Below are 25314 nucleotides of genomic sequence, written 5' to 3'. Positions count from 1 at the left end.
CTGTAACAGATAATGATACCCCACTGGGCTCAAGCTGGACTTCTATGTGTCAGAGTACAAACATGGCGTGAAATGCATCACTGTCAATGTGTGACTGTGTCTTCAACTGACTTCATTGTTGTTATTCAGGAAAAGTGCGACCCTACAGTCCTGTGAAGCTGATTAACATTTGTCAGCAGAGACAGTGCTAGAAATGGAGCATCTCCAACCATGCTTAACAAAATTGTTGTTTGTACTTTGAGTACTTTGACTCTGGGTAAGTAGTGGGACATAACATGTAAAATTCACCCAAAAACAAAATGTCATTTTAATGGCCAAGGTTGGCATTATTCCTTACTTTTCTTACTGTCAACAAATCCCATAAAAAGACCAAAACTGAATATGACAATGAGTCCATCTCTCTGTAAAAGTTTGGGCACCTCTGGAGAACATTTCTTTACCAAGCAAGTAAAAGATGACCTGATTTCCAAACAGCATTAAGGTACAGATTATATACCTTTTTAATATTTCAAGTAAGGTTACTTTTGTAATTATATCTTTTACCATTTAAAAAAAAAGGGCCCCCTCTGGCAAATGTCACAGCCTGTGAAGGCTTTTTCGAACCAGCTAAGAGTTTCTATGTTCTTGTTTGCTGGATTTTCACCCATTCTTCCTGCAAAAGGCTTCTAGTTCTGTGAGAGTCTTGGGCCCCCTTTCATGCACTGCTCTTTTGAGGTCTATCCATAGATTTTTCGATGATGTTTAGGTCAGGAGAATGTGAGGGCCACAGCAAAACCTTCAGCTTGGTCCTCTTGAGGCAGTCCACTGTGGAGTTTGAGATGTGTTAAGGATCATTATCCTGCTGTAGAAACCATCCTCTTTTCATCTTCAGCTTTTTTGCAAACTGTGTGATGTTTCTTTCCAGAATCTGCTTGAATTAAATGAATCCATTCTTCTCTCCACCAGTGAAATGTTCCCTGTGCCACTGGCTGCAATGCAAGCCCAAACCGTGATCGATCCACCCCTGTGCTCAACAGTTGGAGTTCTATTTTTCATGAAATTATGCATCCTTTTCCAATATACCTTTTGTTTACTGTGGCCATAAAGTTCTATTTTAACTTCATCAGTCCACAGGACTTGTTTTCAAAATGCATCAGCCTTGTTTAAATGCTCTTTTGCAAACTTCTAATGCTGAATTTTGTGGTAAACATGCAGGAAAGTTTTCTTCTGAAGAGACTTCCAAGAAGGTCATATTTGTGCAGGTGCTGCACAGTAGAACAGTGCACCATCTTCTGAGGGTCTCTGCAGTCAAAGAGGGGGTCTTCCAGATCTCCACCATTCCTGTTAACTGCCATTTCTTGATTGCATTACATGTTGAGGAAAAAACTTCCTGAAAATGCTTTTTGCTGTTTCATGGACATCAATTATTTAAATTTCCAGAGTGCTAGGCAGCTGCTCAGCGGAGCCAGTGCCTGCTGCTTGTTGGAACAAGTTTTGAGGAGTCATAGTATCTGTAAAGGTCTTAAATTTGCATCACCTGGCCTTTCCTAACAATGATTGTGAACAAGCCATAGCACTATCAGGCACATTAAGGACAGAGTCCCTGGTAAATGTTATCAGAGAGCTAAAATCTCTTGAGGTACCCAAACTTTTACATAGTCCTCCCTTTACTCAGAGCACCGCTGTGCCTTGGTATAGCCAACGGATTTACTATATAAGGTTAATTATTACTCTCAAAGCTAAGCTCTAAAGTATATGATATCATCCCAGTGTAAAGTTCGAGCAGGAACTCATTGGCAGGACCAGTGGTGTAACTGTTAATTTTTGGGCCAGTATCTAGTTTTTGTAATACATCCATGCAATATCCTCATAAAACCGCCAACAGGGCTGTAGGCTTGTTCGACAACAAAAAAGGCCTTTTCATGGGAATTGTTGACAAAAAGGAAAATTCACATCACCAGCTTTATCTTTTAATTGCAAGGATTTTGACTAAACACCCAACATTTATTTTAAGATAGTAGCCACAGGTTAGCTTGGTCAACACACAAAAAACTAGAAAACGTTCAAGAGCGGCTTGGGTTAGTTGGGTTTAGTTAGGGAAGGGTGGTTGGAGCAGGGGTTGTGTAGTATGAAATGTCAAGGCTTTGCTTGGTGTTGGCATAACACACTATTATGTTGAGATTTATCTGACTGCTTAACCTACTTCTCAGCTAGACTATAGACTCAGGGATGATTTGACAGTTGATTTACATACAATAATTGACGTTTTATGGGACAAATTAGCTAAAAAAGGACTTCTTTTTAAACACAACTCCGGTAATAGATTTACCAGAAGGGATGAGGGATCACATGTTAGCACTATAAATACTTGTTCTCAACAAATCTCTCCAGAGCCATTTGCCAAAGTCAGCTCCACACGTCTGAAGTGAGCGAGCACAGATTCAGTGCTAATTGGTGATGACTGTGGAGCAGGATTAGAGCACTAACATGACTGCCACAAAAAACTTACACCACCAAACTCTGTCTATTGCTGTGTCCTAAGCGAGGGCAGGTGTGCGTGCCAAACTGACAGAACTGCTGGGCGGACGCGAGCTGACAGCGTTTAGGTCAGCCAACACTCAGACGGACATTTTCCTGAGTTGAGCTTGGCAGACTGACTCATCTGCAGTGGAATACACTGAACTTTATCCCTGCTGTTGCATGAAAATCCTGTAACTCAATTTTTTACCCCTTTGGCTTTTTTTACTTGAATGAAAAGACCTTATTTGTACTGACTGGGCTTCTACCTGACAATCCATAACTGTTAATCACATGGTGATTGGTTAATCTTGAAAATGTTTTGTTTTTGTTTTTTTTCCCCTCTCTCTCTCTCTTTCTTGGGCATGTGTGCTGTCTTGGTGTTAGTATGGACAGAATAACCAACACAACAAAGGGCTTTTGATACAAAGAATTACTCAGACTCATCTATCCAGCCACACACACACACACACACACACACACACACACAGGTTTGTACTTCTATGCTTGTGAGAGCCCTCAGTGACATTATGCATTGCCCAGCTCCTTATCCCAACCTTGACCTTAGCCAAAAACACCATCACTTTCTAAAAAACATCCTCCTCTAAAACTCAAATTGCCTCACAAAGATAGATGTACAAGTGCTCACACTCACATACACGTATATATATCCACAGACCTCACCCAGGCCAAGGATGGAGGTTAAATGGTAGACATCAAAGTTAAGGAACAGCAGTTAAGAACAAAAGGTAAGCAAGCTAAGGAGAAAAAGGAAGCAAGCAGGGAAGTATACTCACGATATCCTGTTTGAGTGTCCCATGATTAATTAGCATGCAAAAAGAGAGAGAGAGGGAGAGAAAACATAGTTTAGGCACCAGTGAGCAGTGAGTCCAAAAACACAGAAAGGAAGAACTGGAAGAGGCATAATGAGACAGAGGCTAAAAGAGTGTGTCATAGTTGACCTACATGAATAAAAAGTCTAAATGCTTCCAGCACCACATAATTGGTACTGGTACATATGTGGCTTCTTTAATGGGCCAAATGAACCCCTTTTATACACTGACTGAGCCTGAGTTTGTGCTCTGGACATGGCCTAACAAGCATCTAATACAAGATGAAAAGTGTACACCTGTAATTCCACTTATTAGATGTCGGACTGATGTCACCGATCCACGTATTGACCCAGATTCTGAATTGTGTGAACACAGCAGCCTCACCTTTCAGACACAACATACACCGTAAATGTGACTGTGTGTGTGCATATGTGTGTGCTTGAAGGTTGGACACTCACGCCTGCATGGTTGTTGTGGCAGTTTGAAAGCTGAACATATTTTCCTTGGGGAACCAGTTAGTGTCCTCTGCAATTAGAGAGAGAAATGGTGATTCCAGGGTTAAGTGAAAAAGAGAAAATTCAGTGTGCCATAGTGGCAAATGTTGTCATTAATATATTAGAAATATGGAAGCACAAAACCAGCAACAGCACTTCACAGTCCACCACTCCACAAATGGAGAGAGGGAGACACACAGAAGGAGACAACAGAGGAGAGAGACGAAGAGTCAGAAATAAGGACCACCACGTCACATCCAACATCAAACTCTCAAATCCCCACCTGACCGGAGACGAAATAGATTTGGAAAAGAGCGTCGAAGCAGTAATATTGGCTGACTCTCAACAGACGCCAAACTGCATACAAACGTCGGTCTAAGCTCTGTGTAAGATTCGGAATTTCCCCTCGCAGGATGAATAAAGTAATATTGAATTGAACTGAAGATTGAATCAATTCAACATATTTTTCACAGTATAATAACCTAAAATGAGAAATCGACTGCAAAGTTTCTTAGTTATTCCTTACTAAGCGTGATTTGTTACTTGTTTTTCAATGAGGTGGTCCTAAAACTTCCACAAAGCCCAGAGTTATTACAGTGACTGCAAAATATAATTAAACTGTCACAAACACGATACTAATGGGGAAGCAAGGTTAAATGCACGCTTCATTTTTAACTAAAACTTGCAATCAGGCAATGGTAAAAATAACAAGAACACCTCCCAGTGTGATGCAATCCAATACAGGTACCCCTTAAAAAATATTACTGTACTTATGTGAAGCTTATGATATTCATTTTCTGTTGAGAATGCAAGTGGAGAGCTGTTTCTTCCTGTTGGGGAGAATCTACTTTTGACCACTGCTTCTTTTTGCTAATGATATTTTCCTAAATTTTGCCATTTGTTATCATGATTTTCAAAATATAAAGATAAAACATTATTAGCTTCAAAAAGGAAGTATGTTATTAGGTGTTCTTGTTATTTTGACCATACCAATATCAGCTAGATCTCACTGCCCTCGCGTTCACTGTGTGTGTTTTTCTTGAAATTAGTCAAATGCTATTTCATCTCTGGTCCAAAGCCAAACCCGTTCAACCCATCCACGGGCTCGTAAAGCAAAGCCCCTCCCGCCCTTGTTTGGAATTCAGCGCCTCTTCCTTCCTCTGTGTTCTCCGCCCTCTCACCTCTCTCCAGCCCAGTCACCCGGTCCACACTCCACATCCGCTCTAGGCGTCGGTGCTGCTTGCCTGCCTCTCGGGAAGCGCTCTCCAGGTCCAGGGAGCCCTGGCTCCGCGAGGGGGCGCCGCTGCATGAGTCACAGGCCAGCCCGCTGCACTCAGCCTCCCCTTTTCCACCTTCGCCCCAGCTGCGGATGTTGTGGGCGCTGACGGAGGTCTGCAGCGGGGGTTGAGACAGGTGATGGTGGTGGCTGTGGTGTGATGCATGGTGGGAGTGGGATCCAGCGACCGCTAAAGACTGCTGATGCTGCTGGTTGCTACTGCTGCTTACACTTGCCCCGCTACTTCCTCCACTGCTGGAGGGTACATTGGCGCCTGAGACGCCATGGTGGTTTCCGTGGTGATGGTTGCCGTGGTGATCTTTGCCATGATGGTGGCTGGTGCCACGACTGCTGCTGGCATGGTGGTACTGGGTTGGAGATGATGAGGTGGAGGAAGGGGAAGTGGAGGGCTGGATCAAGCCACCTCTGGATCCCACCCCGCGACTCCCCGACTTTTCCTTCAGGACGTCCAGTTCTAGGCTTTCCTTGCTGCCCCGGCCGCTGCTCATCAGCATACCGCGCTGGGTGGTGATGGTGTACACGCGGGCAGGCTGCAGGGTGCACTCAACACACTTCTGCTGGTCTTCCTCCGCTGAGAAACTGCGCTCGAGGGACAGCCGCGATGGCTTGGTAGAGATGGTGATGGAAGGGGGAGGTGGCTGGTCTAAGCCCAGCGGCGGTTTCACCAGGCTGGACTCCTGGTTGTCCTCACAGCCCTTGGTGGTGTTGGAGCAGGGATGCAGGTGGTTGTTGTTGTTGGGTCCAATCGTGTCACTTGGCGACTCCGGGTCGGGACCCACCAAAGTTTCACACAGAAGATGAGCTAGTATGATAGCGAGAAGACAAATATGAGCGTTACAGAATGCTAAATCCAATAAGGTGTGAAACAGCAAGGAGAAGAAAGAGGAAAAATAAGAGGACAAGCTGAGGATTTCACAGAGGGGAAGATCTTTCTTTGGTTATCAGCTGTTACAGTGATACACGAATGATCGCAGCGTGGCATTTCAACAGTGGATGAGGTGTAGCAGGTGGAGGTAGAATTAATGACCACAAAGGTATACACAGAGCAGGACGTAAGGATGGACAAATGGTAGGATGGCAGAGACGCTGACCTGATCCGTTTCGGTTTTCAGGGTGTGTGTGGGACAGGTACTCTCCAAATGCTCGCGCTGCTCTGTGGACACACACACACACACACACGCACGCACGCCCGCACCCACACACGCACACACACACGCACACAATAACACACATAAAGACATTAATTCACGGGTGGAAAGGAGGGGTGAATGTGAAAGGAGAGGAAATGGCAGGGTAGAGAAGAGAGAAGGGCAAGGGAATTGTAAATTATAAACCTAATTGCCTTCTTTGTAGGCTTGTGCCACCCACAGATTAAGATGCAGCTGTTTTATCTCCACACTTCAGGCAGCTTCAAACTGAAAGAGAGACAGAGTATGAGACAGCCGGAGGAGATAAGAGTGAAGGATTGTTTGACTTAATTTCTCAGTATGACCTCAGTTTGTGTTGGTGGGTGTAATTACAACTGGCAGGCCGTAAGTGTGTCTGTTTTCTTGTCTCGTACAAACTCACAATGTATTTGTGGATGTGTGTACTGTATCTTTTGTCAAGTAAAATACTTGACCTTGACAGGAACTGAAAAAGATTGCTGGGAGATGCGCTGAAAATAGATGGCGTGAGCTCCATAACAACAGTACTGCATCTGGCGCTTAGTTCTTTTGTTCTTCTTGGCCTTTCTCTTACTCACACACAGAAATAGCCACGTGTAGCAGAAACTCACTGTCATAGAGGGCTTCAGCTTTTAGTAAAACAGCCCCAGGTCTCACAGCTGAATGACACTGACCTCCTAATGTTCCTCCAGTGCGTATGTGACAAGAGTGAAAAACAAGCAGAGAGAGACAGGGTAAAAGGAAGACTGGTAACTCTAAAGATGTGCTTTCAGTGTCTATCAGGTTAGGAACTGAGAGGAAATGTACCACAGCAGTAACTATTGAGAAAAACGACTTATTACAGTAATTAAGAATGAGAGGAAAGGAGAAAATGTGAGTAACTCGAATGCTGTGAGCTACTAATCTTAACTTATTCCAAAAGCAAGGATGATGATGATCATTTACTGTGCTTAATATACTTTTGAGGCACAGGTACTAGTGATTATTTCAATTTTGTGAAACTTGATACTTTCACGCCATGACTTTTTAGGAAATACAACAGCTTCTGTCATTTACCAGCAGACTCCTGCTATAGTGTAAACTACCAAACAGCCTCCAAAGTGCCTCCAAGACCACCCACTGCAATAAAACACACGTCAAGACATTGTTGTATTGTTAATTTTACTTGAATACTTGTTTCACAGCTGGTTTGTGAGAGTACTTATACATGCAAACTGGCTTTTAACACAAGGTTTCACTTAGTTAATCACTAATTATCTATTAGTACAAGGCAAGCGTACATATGGATTGAATACAGTCAGAATACTCGCTTTCTTTTTGAATACCTGATGTAAAGAGCATTATGCATAATTTATTAAATCTATATTGACATGATCCTGACAAATAACCTGCTGTGTCCATAAAATCACCTGTTTTCCGAGTGCAGTTAATGTCGGAGGTGACTACTGCTGACACATGCGCGCGCACACACACACATACACACACGCGCGCGCACACACACTTGTGCACAAGAATTCCCTGTATACAGGGGAATCTGTGGGTGTTCACCTCCTCTCTGGTAGCCCTGTCAATTATTAAAGCCCATCCAACACAGCAGGCACACACAAACACACTCACATACACTCACTAGCAGAGAGCTGATGTGCAGTGAAAACAGACTTTCTTCCAAACATTTCTCTGATGCACCATCCTTCCTTCCATCCTCCTTTTATTTAAACTAAGTCCTTTATTCTCGCTTCACAATAAGTCAGCTGGATTCGCAAGATCACATGAGATGATCTGACACCAGAATTCATCTTGTCAGGCATCAAGTTATGTAATGTGGCAGGACCAAAGTCGTTCAGACCACTGCCTGATCCAAACCAGACACCCTTTTTTCTTATGTCTGTGTGAAAATGCTGCCTTATAATGTAATTATTTGGGGAATGGTGATGGTCAGAATAACCCATCCCAGTGTTGAAGCTTGTGTATCATAGCATTGGATAAGACACTGTATGTGATATTTTTGCCTGAGGCTCACATGCAGGATAAATCCCTGTTTTAATATAAACAAAATCTCATATCCTGATAGAGATGATTTCATATCCAGATAATCCAGGTACTTACTCATATTGGATTATTTTTCTCCTTTTATCCTGAACCATTGTGCAAAATTCCAATTCAACATGTAAAAAAATATAAAAACCTGAATTTATAACATCAATTATAGTTGCAAGCATCATAACGTCTGAGTTTGGGCTTTATTTTGAGCATCTGACTGTACTTTTTTGGTTGTCATCCACAATCTCTCTCTGTACTGTTTGACATGATTCTTGGGTAGGTGGTAATAATGGTGTCTCAGCCTGTTGTCATCACACGATCTATATCTTCATCTCACACAACACTAGTAGGCCCCTGAAGGAAATAAACAACCTATGAGCACTTGCAGTCCTGGAGACCAGTCAGTGCTGGAATACAACCTAGCTCCAGGTTTGCTGTGGCCCAGTTAGTTTGTGCTAATATGATTAAACACAAATTAAGAATAAGAATAAGCACAATAGACTGAAATAAATAAAAACCAGACTTAACTCTACAAGACAGGAAATGATGCAGATGTGCCCTTAAATAGTTATCATCGTTGACATTTGTGTGTGCACGCTTGGGTATGTGTGTGTGAGTCAGTCTTTTTATAATATACTCTAGAGAGAGAACAGAAGAGAAGAGATGAAATGTTTCTTTTTGTCTGTGTGTGCCTGTTTGTGTGTGTGTGTCCACATGTAGTGGTGTAACAAGCAACTGGCCACATTAAGGACAGTTGTGACAATTGTAGTCTACGCTCCAATCAGCAGGTGTCCCTGTGAAGCTCTGAGACATTTTCATTTTAACCCTGCTGTTTTATTATTCAACAGGCCGCTGCACTCTGATTAGAATCAGCAAACAATGGTGCAAGAGACTCTCATCATCCATTATACATGAGAGGAAACCTAGTTGGAAACGGATAGAGAAAAAAGCTTCTCAATCCATCCATTAAACAAACCGTCTCCCTGCTATCTCTTATTGCTGTCTTCCACATATGATATGTGAGCACAACACATCAAGGACACATGAGATGCACGAGGTGGCAGGAGAGATACTCTAATGTGAAAAATGAAGGAGGAAGAGGAGGAAGAGAAGGGGAATAAGAGGAAAAGCTATGACAGGCTATGAGATTGGTCCTGCATGCTCTCAGACATGTGACAGGGGTTTGGGGAAAGAAACGAGTTGGGGAGGGGAGTTTGAGGAGGAGAGATGGGATTAGAGCAGAGAGGAAGAGGAGTGTACAGAGAAAAATGGGACATATTAAAAATGAAAGCTGGAGTAAGCTTGAGGAAACGGAGGCAGACAGACAGAGCACAGCCAGGACAATGAGGAAGAGATAAAACTGATAACAGACTGTTTCCTCCTCAGGGCAAATGCATCTTTGAAAATCAACTCAACCTGAAAATGCTTTGTGTCATTTAACCTCTAAAGGTTTCTACGGGTCCATTAAATAGGACATGTATGCTGTGAAACACATGTTAAACCACAGTGACAAGGGTGGCACAGGTTCAAGTTCAGTGCCCTGGATTCAGATCAGATCATATTAGACATTCTGACAGCGATGGAGAGCTTGAGGAGGCTGGCTGTGTGAGACTGAAATCTTTCATCTTAAAGGTAAAGTAGAAGGAGATGTGCTTCTCCTCACAAATACGATCTCCTGTATTGGCAATATATTACTACACTGCCTACCACAGCCTTTTTTAATGAGGTGCTCATTTCATTCTTGACCTTGGAAAAAGAATCCTTCTCATCACAAGGTCCATTCAGTTTAGAGGACCATTTGAACTTTTGTATCATATCGCATGATCTTCCTCAGCAGATGGAGTTTGCCCAGCTGCGATGAAACTGTGAAAGTTCACATTTCTATTTTCTCAGTCCTCTATGGACTTCACGCCCACCTTGACTAGAAAGCTGAAATTCAGACCTCATGGACCTCAGAGAATTGCTGTTTCCAAGCTAAAAAATGACAACTGCTCTGTAGCTTCTGATCATATCTCTCACTCCTAATCAGCAGATGGCGTTTGCCTTGTTGTCATTGGTTTGTAAGTGTTCAAAGTCCAAAGAAGTGACTAAAAAATACTTAAGTCAAGAATCGACTGTTATCAAGTGCTATGATCGAAAGCTCCAGAATGGGTACTAAATGGACTTTGAATTTTTAGATTGATTTCCAGTCTTTCAGGAAGCCGCTGGTTTCCATGTATTTCACAACAGTATGAACATTACCTTGAGACTTGATGAAGTGTTATTGCTGTAAGGAGACACTCACAAGGTTTGCTTATGAGGAACAGGAAATACCAATACAATACAGGATTTTGACTAAAGTTTTTTGACTAAAGCAAGAAACGACCAAATTCACATTATCTGTTTCACAACATCCATGTTTGCTTTGCTTGTCTTACATTAAGGTTAGATTTTCTGACAACATCGCTGGTGAACGCAGTGCTTTTCAGCTGACAACTCGGATGTCAGTGTCCTTCAACACAACCGCAACAGGAGTTTTGGAAACTGTTCCCTGCTCTCAACGACCCAACAAGTCTCTAAATTAAATGACAAAATACCTTGTTTGTAAGCACCCTCCAAAATGACACATAGAAGCATTTTCTCATCCTTTCTGCCAGATGGGAGAAATTGATTTGTGATGGTTTTGGAAGGAGAAAGTAATCTGTTTTATGATGTGACAGTGGCATGGTTGAGGCCTGGTTGGGTTTCAGGACAAAAATGCTTGTTTAGGCTTAGGGAAAGATCATAGCTTGGGTTGAAATGAAAGCTAGGGGGCCTTTGTATTTGTGGTTACAATAATGACTTCATTTAATGCTACTACTGGCAGTGAAGACATTGATGCTGAAACGATAACGTCACCGGACTTCCTTCTTTTTTTTCTGATGGACAACAGTCACATGGGTGCTAATTTCCAACCAGCTCTGATTCTGTTACATAAGCTACTGCGGGTACAGCATGAAACCTGAAACTCTGGTCATCTCTACTGGTTTGAGTGAATATGAGCATGTTTCGCCTTTGTCTGGGCGTACAGTTCAGCAGATACTGTAGTGTGCTTGGCATTTCACAGGCTGACTGAGTCAGACACAATTTCACACACTCCATACCTTCTTGAACACATTGTGCCACAAACTCCACGAACCACTTTGCAGATGCACAAAAGGATCCTCAACAAGAGGGACATGCACCTCAGCACTTCAGCTCTTTTAATAGATTCAGACAGAACAATGCATAACTAGATACTTGACAGATGGGAACATTACAAATCTGTAAACATGCCCTTTTTCTTCGGTCTCTAAAAGTTTGTGCTTACTAATGGATGCAGATGGTGAGACATTACTTATTGCTTATGCCAATTTTACTTAATCCCCTTCTTACTTGATTTGTTTTTTCTCCAGCTGTAGTGTTTCTTAGGGTTTTTACGCCTCCATTTTCAGGGCTCATCAATCAAACTTTTTTCATGGTTGGGTTTGCTCTGACAGGTGTAAACTGCCCGCCCACATCTGGATATGCATCTTGACAGCAAACCGTTGTTCAATAAAAATCAGGAGGCTTCATACTCTTCCGAGTGGAGACATATTAAAATTAATTTTTGTGGATTGTAGGTAAAGGTCAATGCAATTTTATGTAATATGTGGCGCTGTTTCTATAAGATAATTCGACAGGTTGATTATGTGGAGCAGAGAAAAATATCTTAATCTTTTTATGTGACAAATGGGTCAGAATGCAGTGCTTTTATTTTTTTGTATTGTTGTCAATAGTGCTGGGTGATTGTATGAATACATCGATGATTTGTTGAGTCCATTACTGGCTGTTGTTTTTGGGGAGCAGGCGATTTGATCATTTTATTTTGCTAATTTAATGGTCTGCCTCCGGAGACCTAGTAAGGGCTGTGATGCAGCAACAGTATCTGTTCAGCGAGTTAACGCAGTGCCACAAAGAGACCAGCAACAGCAGAGAGAGTCTGTGTGGAAAACCATCGTCTAGAGCCAGAACAAAGTTGAAAGTAAAATATGCCATATGAGTAAAACACATAAGTAGAACTTAGAAATGAAACAGACAGCAATCTATACAAATCCCTCTCAGACTACCAAGTTTCATAACATGTTACCATGTTTATACATGAGTCTTGTTACATCTCACCCACCTTCTCAATCACCAAATATTTATTGTGTCAAATATCCGATAACAAATTTAAAAAGGAAAAAAAAAATCGATGAATCATTAACTAAACCAATTTGGTTTTCCATAATTGTAAAATGTATTTTTTTTCCAACAAATGATTTAAAATAGACCCTGAAGACCCACAGCTCACTCTGTAATAAAAGACCTGTCATACAGGTAGAGAGGCCCATGTTATAATGCTGCCACGTACAGTATTTCATTCCCGTCCTGACCCCTATCTACTCATCTCATGCCTTTTCTCTGTGGAGTCGTATGCCGTTTAACACTATGACCATATACCTTTAGAGGACAAGCGGCTCAGGGCTGAAAACAGGCCATCGCTCTGCTGGCAGGGTTCCCAAAGGTCTGAATATCATCTCGCTGACGTCTCACTGGGTGTCTCACTGGGCGTCTCTCCACTGTAAACAATGGGCTACCAAGCAAAGAGATTCTCACTCTTAATACTCCTTAATCGAATCCACCTCTCAGATGGTCTAATTGAATTGGGTCTCTTACAAACACACACACACAGAGCAGCGTGCGCACGCACACACGCACATACACACACACACACACACACACACACACACACACACACACACACACACACACACACACACACACACACACACACACACACACACACACACACACAAATGCACAGCTGGAGTGGTGAGAACCTGTTGAGGCTTGTAGCATGTGCTGAGGGCCAAAGGGAATTGGGAATGTTAATTGCAGTCTTGAAAGTGTGGTCCATTATGGGGCATTTGGGAACAAAGCACCTGATCAGGAGCCTGATTAAAATGTCAGTGACTCACTGTGAAGTCCACATACAGTGCTGAGTGATGCAACTGATCCTCACACATTAACACACAGCACTCACAAACTTAACATTAATTTTTTTTTCAACCATATTAGCCCCTTTTTTTCTACTTCATGACTTTACATTGTAGGAAAAGCGTAGGTATTACTAAGAACATGAATGCTGGCTCTTTATTCAAGTGTTCTAGTAAGCCACAATACCTAGACCCTGAAACTGAAAAGAAATGCTTGACTGTCCCCTCTGGCTGTTGGAATTTGACAAAACAATCTCCATTCAAGGCACACTTACTAGCATTTCCTGGGGCTTTATCACGTGATGTTGATCAGCCAATTATGCAGCTTAATTGTCACTGAACTGCAGAAAAAGTTAGAACATCTCCATTTCTGTGACAACTGAGAAAACTAAGGTTGAGATTGTTCTACTTTTTATTTATTCTTTGACAAAACAAATAGTCGCGATGGCAGACAGACACAGACAATCACATAACACTGCTGGAGCCCTAATCATTCTTCTGACTGTAATCAATCAAATCTGCCTCATTCAGCATATTTATGGCAAGGAATTGCACTGTCTGATTGTGCAAAGGAGGAGGGAAAGAGAGGAGGCAGATAGATGTGATAGAAAATGATTAGCTTTGCTGGAACATGGAGGCACTGGCCATAGTACAGAAAAAATCCCAAAATATAAAAGCATGATTTTAGCAAAAATGGATCCTCAGGAAAAACTGTCTCCTTCTGTTGAGTTGAGTGAATCTGAATAAGTGTTACTTCAATCAACAATTACGTAACAGCCCTTGCTCTCATGCACGGAGTGACTGCGGGCCCGCGACAAAGACGCTCACACCTGTCGGCTTTCCCGAATAAACTAACACACAATATTTCATTTGCATCTGCCTAGAAAACACCAATCCTTTCATCTTTCATGCCATCTTTCACACCCCCACAGCTCTGTGAACGCCGTTGTCCGATGCCCTTCAGCCAAATCACAGCCCCCTTCTCTGGCTGATAGAAGATCAAAGCATTTGCTTTTTCACTCAATGTCGCAGAATCCTGGTGTATAAATCGGAGGTAATCTCACCCCTCTCCCCCCACCCCCACCCCCCCTCGCTCTCAGTCGCTCGCTACTTCTCATGAGCTGCTGGAGGGGAGAGTGTGACCTGTTTCATAACCAGCAATCCATAAACAGGCATAAGATGAGACAGGCACAGGCGAACACTGGGTACAAGAAGCCAGTGTCTCTTCACTGTTTCTTATGTGTTGTTTGTATGTATTCCTATGAATGTGGTCATTCACACTTCTTTGGTGTCCTCTAACTAGTCCTCATACATCAATGACAAAGTGGGTCATCTGTCAGAGCTTAGCAAAATTACTCTTATGAGTATTTCCATCAATAGGACAAAGACACACTAGAGGTAATTTTAAGTCATGCTAGCAGCGTGGCTCAGTGTCTCTGTCCACTGCTTTGATCCAGACTGAAATATCTCAACAACTGTTTAATATATTACTTTCAAATTTGGCACATACATTCATGGTCCCCAGAGGATGAATCACACCTGACCTCCAGCACTTTTGATCTTTAGTGGCACGTCTTGACAACTATGGAACGGATTGCCATGAAATTTGGAACAGATATTTGTGGTCCCCAGAGGATAAATCCTTATGACTTTGGCGATCCCCTGATTTTTCCTATAGTAACAGCAAGAGGACAAAGGGCATGTAAAAATACTGATGGAGTGGTGAGGTTTTGATAACTAGACCTTCTTGCCTTATTGGTTGAAGTTAAAGAAAGATAATCTTTGTGGTTAAGGCTGGAAAAATATTCACAATTAAAAGAAACCAACGCTGAGTGCTAAAGAGAAACAGGATGCAAACCCTGGTCTGCTACGTCAAAGTCAGACATGCTTTATACCCAGTTCTACAAATATTTAGACTATACCAGCAGGGGTATAAGAACATGCTGCCATTTCCGGCTTTGCCACTTAACACTGAAGTAATGTGATGGCATGAATAAGCAAATGTTGCTGTTTTGTTGTTTTGGGAGAGGCTGTTAGTTATTTGCACAACCACAAGAGGTCACCAGTCAGGGAAAATGGGTTTAGATATTTGAATGAATAACCACTGCTCTCCTCTGTGGGCAGTGCAGTGGCTGGCTGTCAGATCCATTGCTCTTTCAAATTACTGAAGTTATTCGAGAAAGAAGAATTAAGCTTGTGTGTGAAATTATGTTTGGATGACGACAACTCAGACACATGACTCTGCTGTCAGTTAAGACTGAATGCCATATGGTAAACTGCAGGTACACAAAGGCACATAGCCTGTCTGACCAGCTTTAATCGTCATTTAACAATAAGCGTAAAAGGCTGTTGTCCTCGTGAGTTGCAACTAAATAGCAATAAACATGCCTTTTATAGCCTCCACAAATACAGTAAGAAAAAATGAGCTGTCTGGCCTTGTAGCAAAAGAAAACAGAGGAGGCAGGGGCTCTGAAATTGCAACAATTACTACGCAGATACTGCAGTTGTTTCCAGATGTTTCTCTGAAGGACACACTAAATTTTTCTCTTTCCAGAGTGTATTCTGGAAGGACGCTTCACACAGGATCAGACCACCATGTACTGAATGTTTAATGTGAACTCGCATTGCTATACATATATGGCTGTATGGGGAAAAGTCTGTCGATCTGTGACTGCAGACTGAATCTTCTCTGCAGATTTTTAATGTGGGAGCTCTGAGTTCATCCTGTCCTTCAGACAGACTGGAGAAGCGAGCACATGAAGATCAATTGGTGAGAGTGGTGTGTGCACACATGCTCGACTGTATGCTTCTCGTTTGTGTGTTTCGTTTGAGAGCGAGGTGGAGAGAAACCACTTTTGAGTTCTCGCTTCCACGTTCATGGGGTCGTGTGCAGGTGATGGGCTGATCAATATTGGATGCCATTCCGCTGCATTTCCCATCTACAGGAGGCAAGGTTCACTCTGCCATTAACTCTCAACAATTAATCTCTGAATTGTGTGCATTTGTGCGCCCCTGTCTTGTATGGGGAGCAGAGAGTGCTGGAAGACAGACAAATAAGAGTATAATTAACAAAATATGTGCATGCATTTGAGTGTGCATGTGTTTGAGGGGATCATCCTCCATAGTTGCCAGTTGTGTCAGATGTGTACTGTAGGTATTTTTGCAGCTCCCTTGGAAACATGAAGAAAAAAGACTGTCTGCCTTGAGATCTTTCTCTTTCCGTCTCCCTCACGCACAAGAACACATATACACACACATTTTTACAGTAGGCTTCCTGCCAGAGGCACCCTCTGTAGCCACTTGCCATTGTGTATGAGCATCACATCCTCATCTTCCTTTCAAGGTGGCTCTCTCTCTCACGTACACACGCACACAAAACACAGTGCAACGCATGCAAAAGTAGACTCACATACATGCTGTGCAACGTATGGAAGACTCATAACACGCTGAGAGAATGACGTAATAGCACATCAGCCCACATCTGTGGATGTTGGGACGCTGCACAAGTCAAGGTCATTCATTGACTGAGTTGAAATCACACATTGCGAGGCCACAGCTGCCAAAGCGCAGAGAAGCTGAATTCTGTGTTCTGATCTGACTCGAGATCGCAGCTCCGCGCTTCATGTGTGGACATGAACACAGACACACGTGCTTTTCTGTGAAACTGCAGCTCCAGCTCAGCCTCAGACAGGCAAGCAGGCAGCGCAGGATGGAGATTATTGGCCTGCATGGTGCACAGCACGGCAGCTGAAATCCATACAGCCCCGCACGGTGAACGGCTCTGAGAAGTGAGTCGTTACCAGCTTTTAACGGGTTGGACTCCTGCCAAACAGTCTTGTGTCCCGCCGCTTTTCCAAGCGGAATAAATGAACAGCGCGCTCGCCGATGCTGCCCTGTGTGACCGGTCCAGTAACTGACCGTGACTGGTGATGACTACTAACGACTGAATCGATTGCTGTGATTGATTAATTGACAGCCGGATCGTTTGCCCGCCGGGGTGTGAAGGCAGCAGCCCTCATCGCTGCGCTGTCCGCTCGGGTCGATGCGGCCAGACATTTTTTTAAATTAGCATAAAAATAGGATGGCTGGCTGTTCTTTGCAGCAGGTGATGGTCTATTTTAGGTGATGGCAAAGTGAGAGAACGTATCGGGGTTGCTGTGAGTCACAGCAGCCCTGGCTTTGCATGACTTTCATTACACAATGATGCTTCATTCACAACATCAGTAAAAGCTGCGATGCGCCACAGGCAAATATCCTAATAATAATTGCGTCCTGAAAAACAGTGCTAAGGAATTGTAAGGCAAGCTTCACAACAGGTAGGCTACACTGGCTCGTTACAGGTGCAGTCTGGAGAGAATAAAGCACACATTTGCTCAGCCGCACGCCTCGGGCGAAACGGGACAGTCAGCGGACGTGCGAAAAGCGCAAAGATCCTCTCTGCGCATCATTAAGAAGGGCTAAAAGCTGCACCCGCGCACACTACTGTCACACATACCAACTTCGCTGGGGTCGCACCTGGACGCTAAAATACCTGTCAAGTCCTCCCCGAGGCTCCCGTGAAATGGGTACAAAGGCGGAGAGCTCCGGGCGCCACTCACCTAACTTTTGCTGCCACAGAAGATATCGCATCGTTTCTTAGATTCTTCCTTTTGGACACGGCAGTTCCCATGCTGACATGGAAACGACGCGGGCAGGAAACCAGTTCATTCCAAACAGGGACCGAGGAATGCGACAGTGAGAACAGGATTTCAGGAAAAATAAAAATGAACGCAAAAAGAAAAAAAAAGTTGAAGGGAAATCCAGGAGCGGGTATGTCACGCACGCGTCTGCAGAGCAAAAGATGCCAAAAAATAAAAAGAAACGGGGACGTCAACCTCTCTCTCCCTCTCTCGCTCTCTCTCTGTCTCCCTGTCTCTCCGGATAAGAGCACGTACGTGGGGTAGCTGCACAGCTGTCAGCGTGTGCCTGAAGATACACAGACCTCTCTCTCTCTCTCTCTCTCTCTCTCTCTCTCTCTCTCTCTCTCTCTCTCTCTCTCTCTCTCTCTCTCATTGATCTAAAAATGCAATGGGAGGATGGTAGGGGTGGTGATATCACCATCATCATCATCATCATCACAAAAGGGAAAAGGGGAGGTGCTGTGTGAGAGACACGGGTGTCATCCATGTAGGAACCTCTGCCTTTCATCTCATCCATTTTTGGACGATTAGCTGCGCATCTTTATTTAGGCTGTTTATTGCCTCCTGTTATGTAATCGGTCATTTTGGTATAAGGGGTCCCCCTCCCCACCCACCCCCCCTCTTCACACACGTCGAAACAGAGAGGCTTTCATGCACAGCCAAGGACAGAGGGAGCAGTGAGGTTGCAGTGCTCTGTGAGCATCACTTCAAACAGTAGCTTAGCAATAGCTTTACATTGTGATTTGTTCCTGCTGTTCAGTGTTTAAGACATTCTGATTGGACCTTCAGTGTTATTGGTATTCAAATTGTTGGAGACAGATCCTAAAAGGCAGCTCCCATAGTATCTGCAGAGGAGAGTTACAGTGTATCTACACTCCAACAAGCGGTCCCTTCCAGCTGTACCCCCATTTTGCATTTTCTTTCATATACAGCTGCACTTGCAAGAGGTGCAATGACTTGATATACTCTACAACTGATGTTCACTCAAGTAGAAATAGCATACAACAGAAAAATATGTGATTATCGTAATTGCAAATACTTCAACTTTTATTCAAGAACAGTATCTACAGTGGTTTGAAACCTAGCGGTGGGATACGCAGTCTCTAGGTAAGAGGTAGTGAGATTATTATTGGGACAGAAAAGAAGAAATAAACATGTCCCCTCAGCAGAAATATATAGATTTTTCTGACCTCTCCCTTTTTTCCGGTGAAATATTTTTACCTCTTCTGGCTTCTTAGATCAATTCAATGAAACAATCTGAGACGGCAAACTCAATATTTTCATTGGACTGCTCACAGCTCATAGCCTTGAAACCAGTGGTGAGAGATCACAGTCACATTTGACCCTGTTTTGTTTTAAGGGGTCACAAACCAAAAAGCCTGGGCAGCAGCACTGAAAAAAGCACAAAGATGGTTAACCTATAATACTAATAATAACTAATAGAATACTAATATATATGCAAACTTTTTAAATCATTAAATACCACGCTGTACAGCTTGATTTTCTTTTAAAGAAATCAATGTTGGCAAAAGCCCCAGCAGTATAGAACATTTGTTATCTTAAACTGCTCAGAGACAGTTGATGGCTAGGATACTGAGTGTTGGTCGCACGGTGCATGCACACACGTGCACCTATGAACACATACATGCGTCATATAAACAGAAGCACAGACAGCAGATGAATTGCACAGTAACGGCCGATTAGCCTTCAACCATCAAATCAATCAGTCTTTCAATCCACAGGTCATTTCCCCAGCTGCTCGAATGTGCAGGACGTCCTTGGCTTGATATCTTTTAGTATGTGCTTCTCCTGCACACGCACACAGTCACTCAAACACACACAAATACACACTAAGACAAAAGGAATGAAAATCAATAAATAAAGCAAAGCACCGCTGGGCTGGTGTGAGTTGCTGTAGGCCATTAAGCAGTAAATAATTCCAGGCAGCTCTGACCAGACTGAGGGAGTGAGTGTGGATTGACTGTAGATGAGCACGAGAGAAGGAGGGACGAGTGAATGGAGGCAGGACAGGACGGCGGAGCTCCTTACGCAAGCCAGAAAAAAGAAGAGCAGGAGTATGGTGGAAGGAGGAGGCATGAATGGACTGCAGAGATAAAAAAAACAAAAAACAAAAGGAGGGCATAAAGGGGACAGCACGCAGAAGGACGGCAGCAAGAAAGAGACACAAGGATGAATGAAAGAAGGGATTCATGTTTTTCAGTCTATAAAAGGAGTGCAGCTATGTGTGTACTACCAGCAAACATGGTGGGGTAGCTCGGTGCTCAAAGGGGAGGAAAGGTGTGACAAAAACAGATGAACAGCAGTGAAAATGGGAGGACATGAAAGACACGTGCAGCCATAAATCCACGTCTGCCCATGATATTAGTATCTCCTCCGACCCTGGCAAGCACTCACCATTTGATTGATTGCAAAGCAGATCGATATTTTGAGTCCCCAATGGTTACAACAGCAGCGAGCCAAGTGGCCCAAGAATCACTCTGAGGGACTGAGTGTACGCTCTCAATCTGATTTTTCTCCGGAACAGACTGTTTAGGGATGAGGATTTATTCTTTATTAAGGAATAATAAAACCAACTTGACATGCACTATATGTCATTTTATGTGTAAAGGGTAAAAAAACTCAACATACAGTTGTCCCACTGATGAAATCAATAATAACATGCACACATTCCTGATGGATTACTTTGTAATGTGCATGTTGTGTTTCTACTCTTAACCTCGTGATCGTTGTGGCCAAAGAGAAAATAGTTGCCTCCTTGAAGACTTTCCAGTTTTCTCTGAGTATTACAAACCATTTTGGTGTCTGATAAACCTTAATAGTCCAACAACAGCCCCCTTCGCTATTCTAAGACCAGCACATTCATTAGATTAAAATCTAAATATGTAAAACTAAATGACGTTCACATAAGCCTCAGGATTAATGTTTTCTGATAATTATAAACTTTCAACATGCTTACACACTAAACTATTATGTTGAACAAAGTAAACACTAAAACTTGCTGAACATTAGCACGTCAGCATTGTAACTGTGAGCATGTTAGCATGCTAACATAGCATTTAGCTCAAAACAATGCTGTGTTTGAATAGTGTTGCGATGATAATTCTCAGAAAATATCATTGTATCACATTTAATAGTAGTACACAATTATTAGTTACAACGACCCATAAAGGATTGAACACAGAAGTTTTATTTTGGTTGAAAAATAGCGTTATTATGGTTTCACAAGATATTTTGTCTTGACAGACATGAAGCTTGATATGAACTTGAAATATTTTTAGAGTAACAGTAACATGGAAGAATTCAGGACTTTAAATAAGCAACTATGATCACCGCAATTTTCATATCATGGTATGCCGTGGATAGGTGGACTGCTGCAACCCTTGTGCCAAAGTACAGTCTCACAGAGAAGCAAGTCTGGCTGAAGACACTTAATCCTGTTTTTCAGAGAAAGCTTCCTAACTTTTAAAATATAGATCTGCTTTATTTCAGCATTATCAAACTTCTACGGTTTGAAAAGTGACAAATTAAAGGAAAAAACTGAATAAATGAGTGAAGAAACATAACAAATGCAGATGCTTTGACACAGGCACACTGCATGATACAGTCAAAGAATTAACATCTGATCACGCTCTGTAGCATCATAGAAATGCTGAGCAGGCCCAAGAGGAGAAGATCTAAGTGACTTTGAAAGAGGGTTCATTGCTGGAGCATGGATGGCAGGAGCTTCAGTCACAAAGACTGCTCAGGTGGCTCGTGTTTGAACAGGAACAGTGACTAAAAAGGCATCTGCATTTAGATCTGTGGGAAAGGCATCGGTGAATAAGGTCAGAAATTGTGGTCGACAGCTTACATTTGACGGTGCCGCTCATGCATCGGTGCGATATGTCAGGAAAACCAGAAGAGCAGCTCTTCCTCAGGTGCCTGAGAATGTCAATGAAAGACGTGCTTGGACTGTCAGCAAGAACAGGCCGTCAACACTTGCATGCAGGGTTGCAGGGCATAAATCAAAGATGAATATACATTTGAGAGTCCTGCTCTGCAGAGATGTGGAAGGAAGTGACATGGTCAGATGAGTCATCCTTCACCACATTCTTGACAAATGGGCGCATGCATGTGTAGCGCACACTAAGAGAACCGTGAAGGCCTGAATGCTTGACCCTTACAGTGAGAGGATCCTGTGGCTCTGTTATGCCATTGGGGGCATTTTGCTGGAATGGTTTGCTTCCACTTGTCCCTTTAGAGAGAGGGGTCACGGCAAATCAATACGAAGTTGTTCTGAGGGATCCCCTTTTATCCGATGATGAAATATTTCTATCCTGATGGGAATGAGCTCTTCCAGGACAATGCCCACATCCATAGGGCAGGAGGGGTCACTGAATAGTTTGATGAGTATGAAAGTGATGTGAATCATATGCTATGGCCTTCACAGTCACCAGAGCTCCACCCAGCTGAATACCTATGGAAGACTTTGGACTGATGGCATTCTCCACGACCATCAGCATCAAAACGAGGGAATATCTTTTGGAAGAATGGTGTTCCAGAAACTTGTAGAATCAATTCCCAGATGTATTTAGGCTGATCTGGCGGGACGTAGTGACCCAACGCCGTACTAAGACTCTTCATGTTGTTTTTTCCTTTAATATACCACCTGTATGGGCAGCCCTTGTATCTGTGTCTTAATCAGTCCATCTGAAAGTGAGAAAATGTGTGTAAGCCAGCTGATAAAAATGCCATCAAAGCGAGAAGTGGTGTGACAGGACTAAAGAAGAAGTGAGATATTGTGATAATGAATTGTGACTCTCCCCCATTGTATGTGTGTAGATGGTATACTGGGGGGTAGCAAAGCTTAAAAGTGTGTTAAGACTTAAAGCTTGGAGAAGCATTAAGTGAGACAATATTAAACTTTGATACCCACCCAAGGGAACGTTAATAACACTGAACTCCTTGTTTCTTTAAATATACTGTTAAAGAGGATGATTTAGAAGGCCTAACCGGTATTAAGGAACGATACTTCCTTTTGGTAATGAACTGATGCTTTATAATCTCATTTGTTATATTTGATCACTTAATTAAGTCTCATGACCATTACAGAGAGCAGTTGCTTCATTGTCATGTAGTTCATAACCTTTTTTATTAACACTGTCCATTGCAAGACATAATATGAAGACATTCAACCATTAATTATCAGGAAATATCACATGAAATATAGCATTACATAAGACGAGACAGATTTTAATGGCATAGCCACTCATTGTACTGAAGTGTTGTTTTACTGGTAGGATACAGCTGTAAAAGCTTGGATTCTGACTTTTATGTGCTTAAATAATGTGACACCTTGTGATTGTGCTTGTAACTTTGAATGCGGTACAGGGCATATGTGTTCAGGATTGTGTCCTGGCTTTAGCTGCGCAAAAGGAGACTTGATGAGCAGGTCGGGAAAGGAGTGAACACTGTGCCGTCACCTTCGCCAGAAGACGGTTATTAAATAGTCACTGAAAGGTTGCACAACTAGATAAGTGTTTCAATTCAATCTGTTGCCATCAGACTGCTGGTTTCTTTTATTTGTACAACACACGGTGCCAAACATTACAGCTGTCAAATAAAAATGTAAAACAGAAGAATAAATTGGAGTAGCATTTAAACACCAGTGCCATAGGTTTGAGAAATCTTAGCTGCCCTGCAGATGTCCATTTTGTCCTGAGCAATTGTCTTGTAATTTGAAATTTAAATTGCTTAATTCATTTTCAATGGTAATTGACATACAATTTAATAACATTTAATATAAGAAGTACTGTTCCAGGGAGAACAGCAGGGAACGTCCAAAGAAAAATTCGACGCACGCCCCACTTGCACACACATCCTGACCTCAGCCCCACATGGTCTGGGATCAGCCGCAGACCTTGTCATCTCCTTGAAACGGCCCTGCCTCACCGAGCTGCTTGCGTGACTGTTGACTCTTCGTCTTAAAGAATAACTCACAAGCTACTGAAGCAAGGAAATGGACAAGCATGTGAATGATGGCACTGCTTGTACCTCCATTACCACTTCCACCACTCAGTTTATACTGCTGCTTGAGCTATTGTGCGACTCGTTCATATATCAAGAACTCAGAAGCTTTTCCTTTAAGCAAATCAGCTACTGATTTGTGCATCAATCTGTCCCACGGTGCTGTGCACTTTTGTTATACAAATTTTATATATTGCTCCATACACTAAGGACTTGAGCAGTAAACCGTATTCTCTTGACACAGACAGACTGTCTGGAGACAAGGGAGAAGAGAGACAGTGATTGGAAGAAAGTAAAGAAGAGTACAGCTTAGAGGGCAAATGAGGATTAAAAAGATGGCGAGATGAGAGAAAATAATGTTTCACTGCCAGGATTGCTTTGTGTGAACGGATATTAAAGTGGACAGAAGAAAAGGTCGACACCTACATCAGCGCATTGGTTAATTTGCCAAGAATCACTGGCTCTTTTCAAACAGGGAGAACCAAAAAGCTACTGCATGTCTCTGTGTAAGTGTGGACCCTGCTCACCTGACAGAGCAGGGAGGGGTGAGAGGAGATGGATGGCAGCAGTAAAGTGACAGAAAGCGAGGCACAGAAATGAAGTGTGCTAGTGGAGGAGGAGAGATTCATGGGCAGATGATGGATAGTGCAATCTGTGGGCGGGGAGAGAGAGAGAAAGTGGGTTGAGTGTGTATGCGTGTGTCAGGTTAACCGGGGGTGACCAGCTAGGCTGAGAAGTCTCTAGCATTAGTTTGGACTAACTACACAGAATATATCACCAAATTATATATCCCATCAATGCAACATGTAAATCTTTGCTACAGAGTCGAGAGTGAGAGAAATCCCTTCAAATCAGTTGAATTTGATTCATTTTCATCCTGCAGCTTGCCAAAGCCAAAAAGTGTTCTTGTCAGGACTTGTCCTTGTAAAGACCGGGAATACTAAAATGCAGTGATGGCTATTCTTGACCTAACGCTGATATATTGCTCCCTGACACAGCAAGCGTCCCCACATTTCTAAAGAAGTCCAAACTACATATTTTTTCAGGTACAGCGATTCTGTTTTCAGCCTCTTTCACTGCCTCTCCATCCTCTCTCCATCCAGCCAACAGAGCTAGTGGCAAATAAAGAGCAAACAAGGTCAGCCAAGAGACATTTATTCCCGTTTGCATACGTGGACAAGCCACCACATCAATCTCGTCCTAAGAAGCCAGCATGAATACAATTACAATGGCACGCTCTCTCACTGTAGTTGATAAACGAACCATG

General features: G+C 42.8%; 1 protein-coding gene across 1 annotated transcript in view; it reads right to left on the bottom strand.

The window, feature by feature from the left end:
- Positions 1-18287, bottom strand: part of nsmfa (NMDA receptor synaptonuclear signaling and neuronal migration factor a) — a 41356-nt gene extending 23069 nt beyond the window's left edge. The window contains 4 exon segments of the mRNA XM_070988931.1: positions 3782-3854; positions 5005-5922; positions 6212-6273; positions 17940-18287. Of these exon segments, the coding sequence (XP_070845032.1) occupies positions 3782-3854; positions 5005-5922; positions 6212-6273; positions 17940-18010 (1124 nt within the window). The 5' untranslated portion in view covers positions 18011-18287.
- Between the last annotated feature and the right edge of the window lie 7027 nt (positions 18288-25314).

The sequence above is a fragment of the Chaetodon trifascialis genome, chromosome 20 (assembly GCF_039877785.1).
Source record: "Chaetodon trifascialis isolate fChaTrf1 chromosome 20, fChaTrf1.hap1, whole genome shotgun sequence".
NCBI classification, from domain to species: Eukaryota; Metazoa; Chordata; class Actinopteri; order Chaetodontiformes; family Chaetodontidae; genus Chaetodon; species Chaetodon trifascialis.
This window is presented reverse-complemented; position numbering and strand designations above follow the sequence as displayed.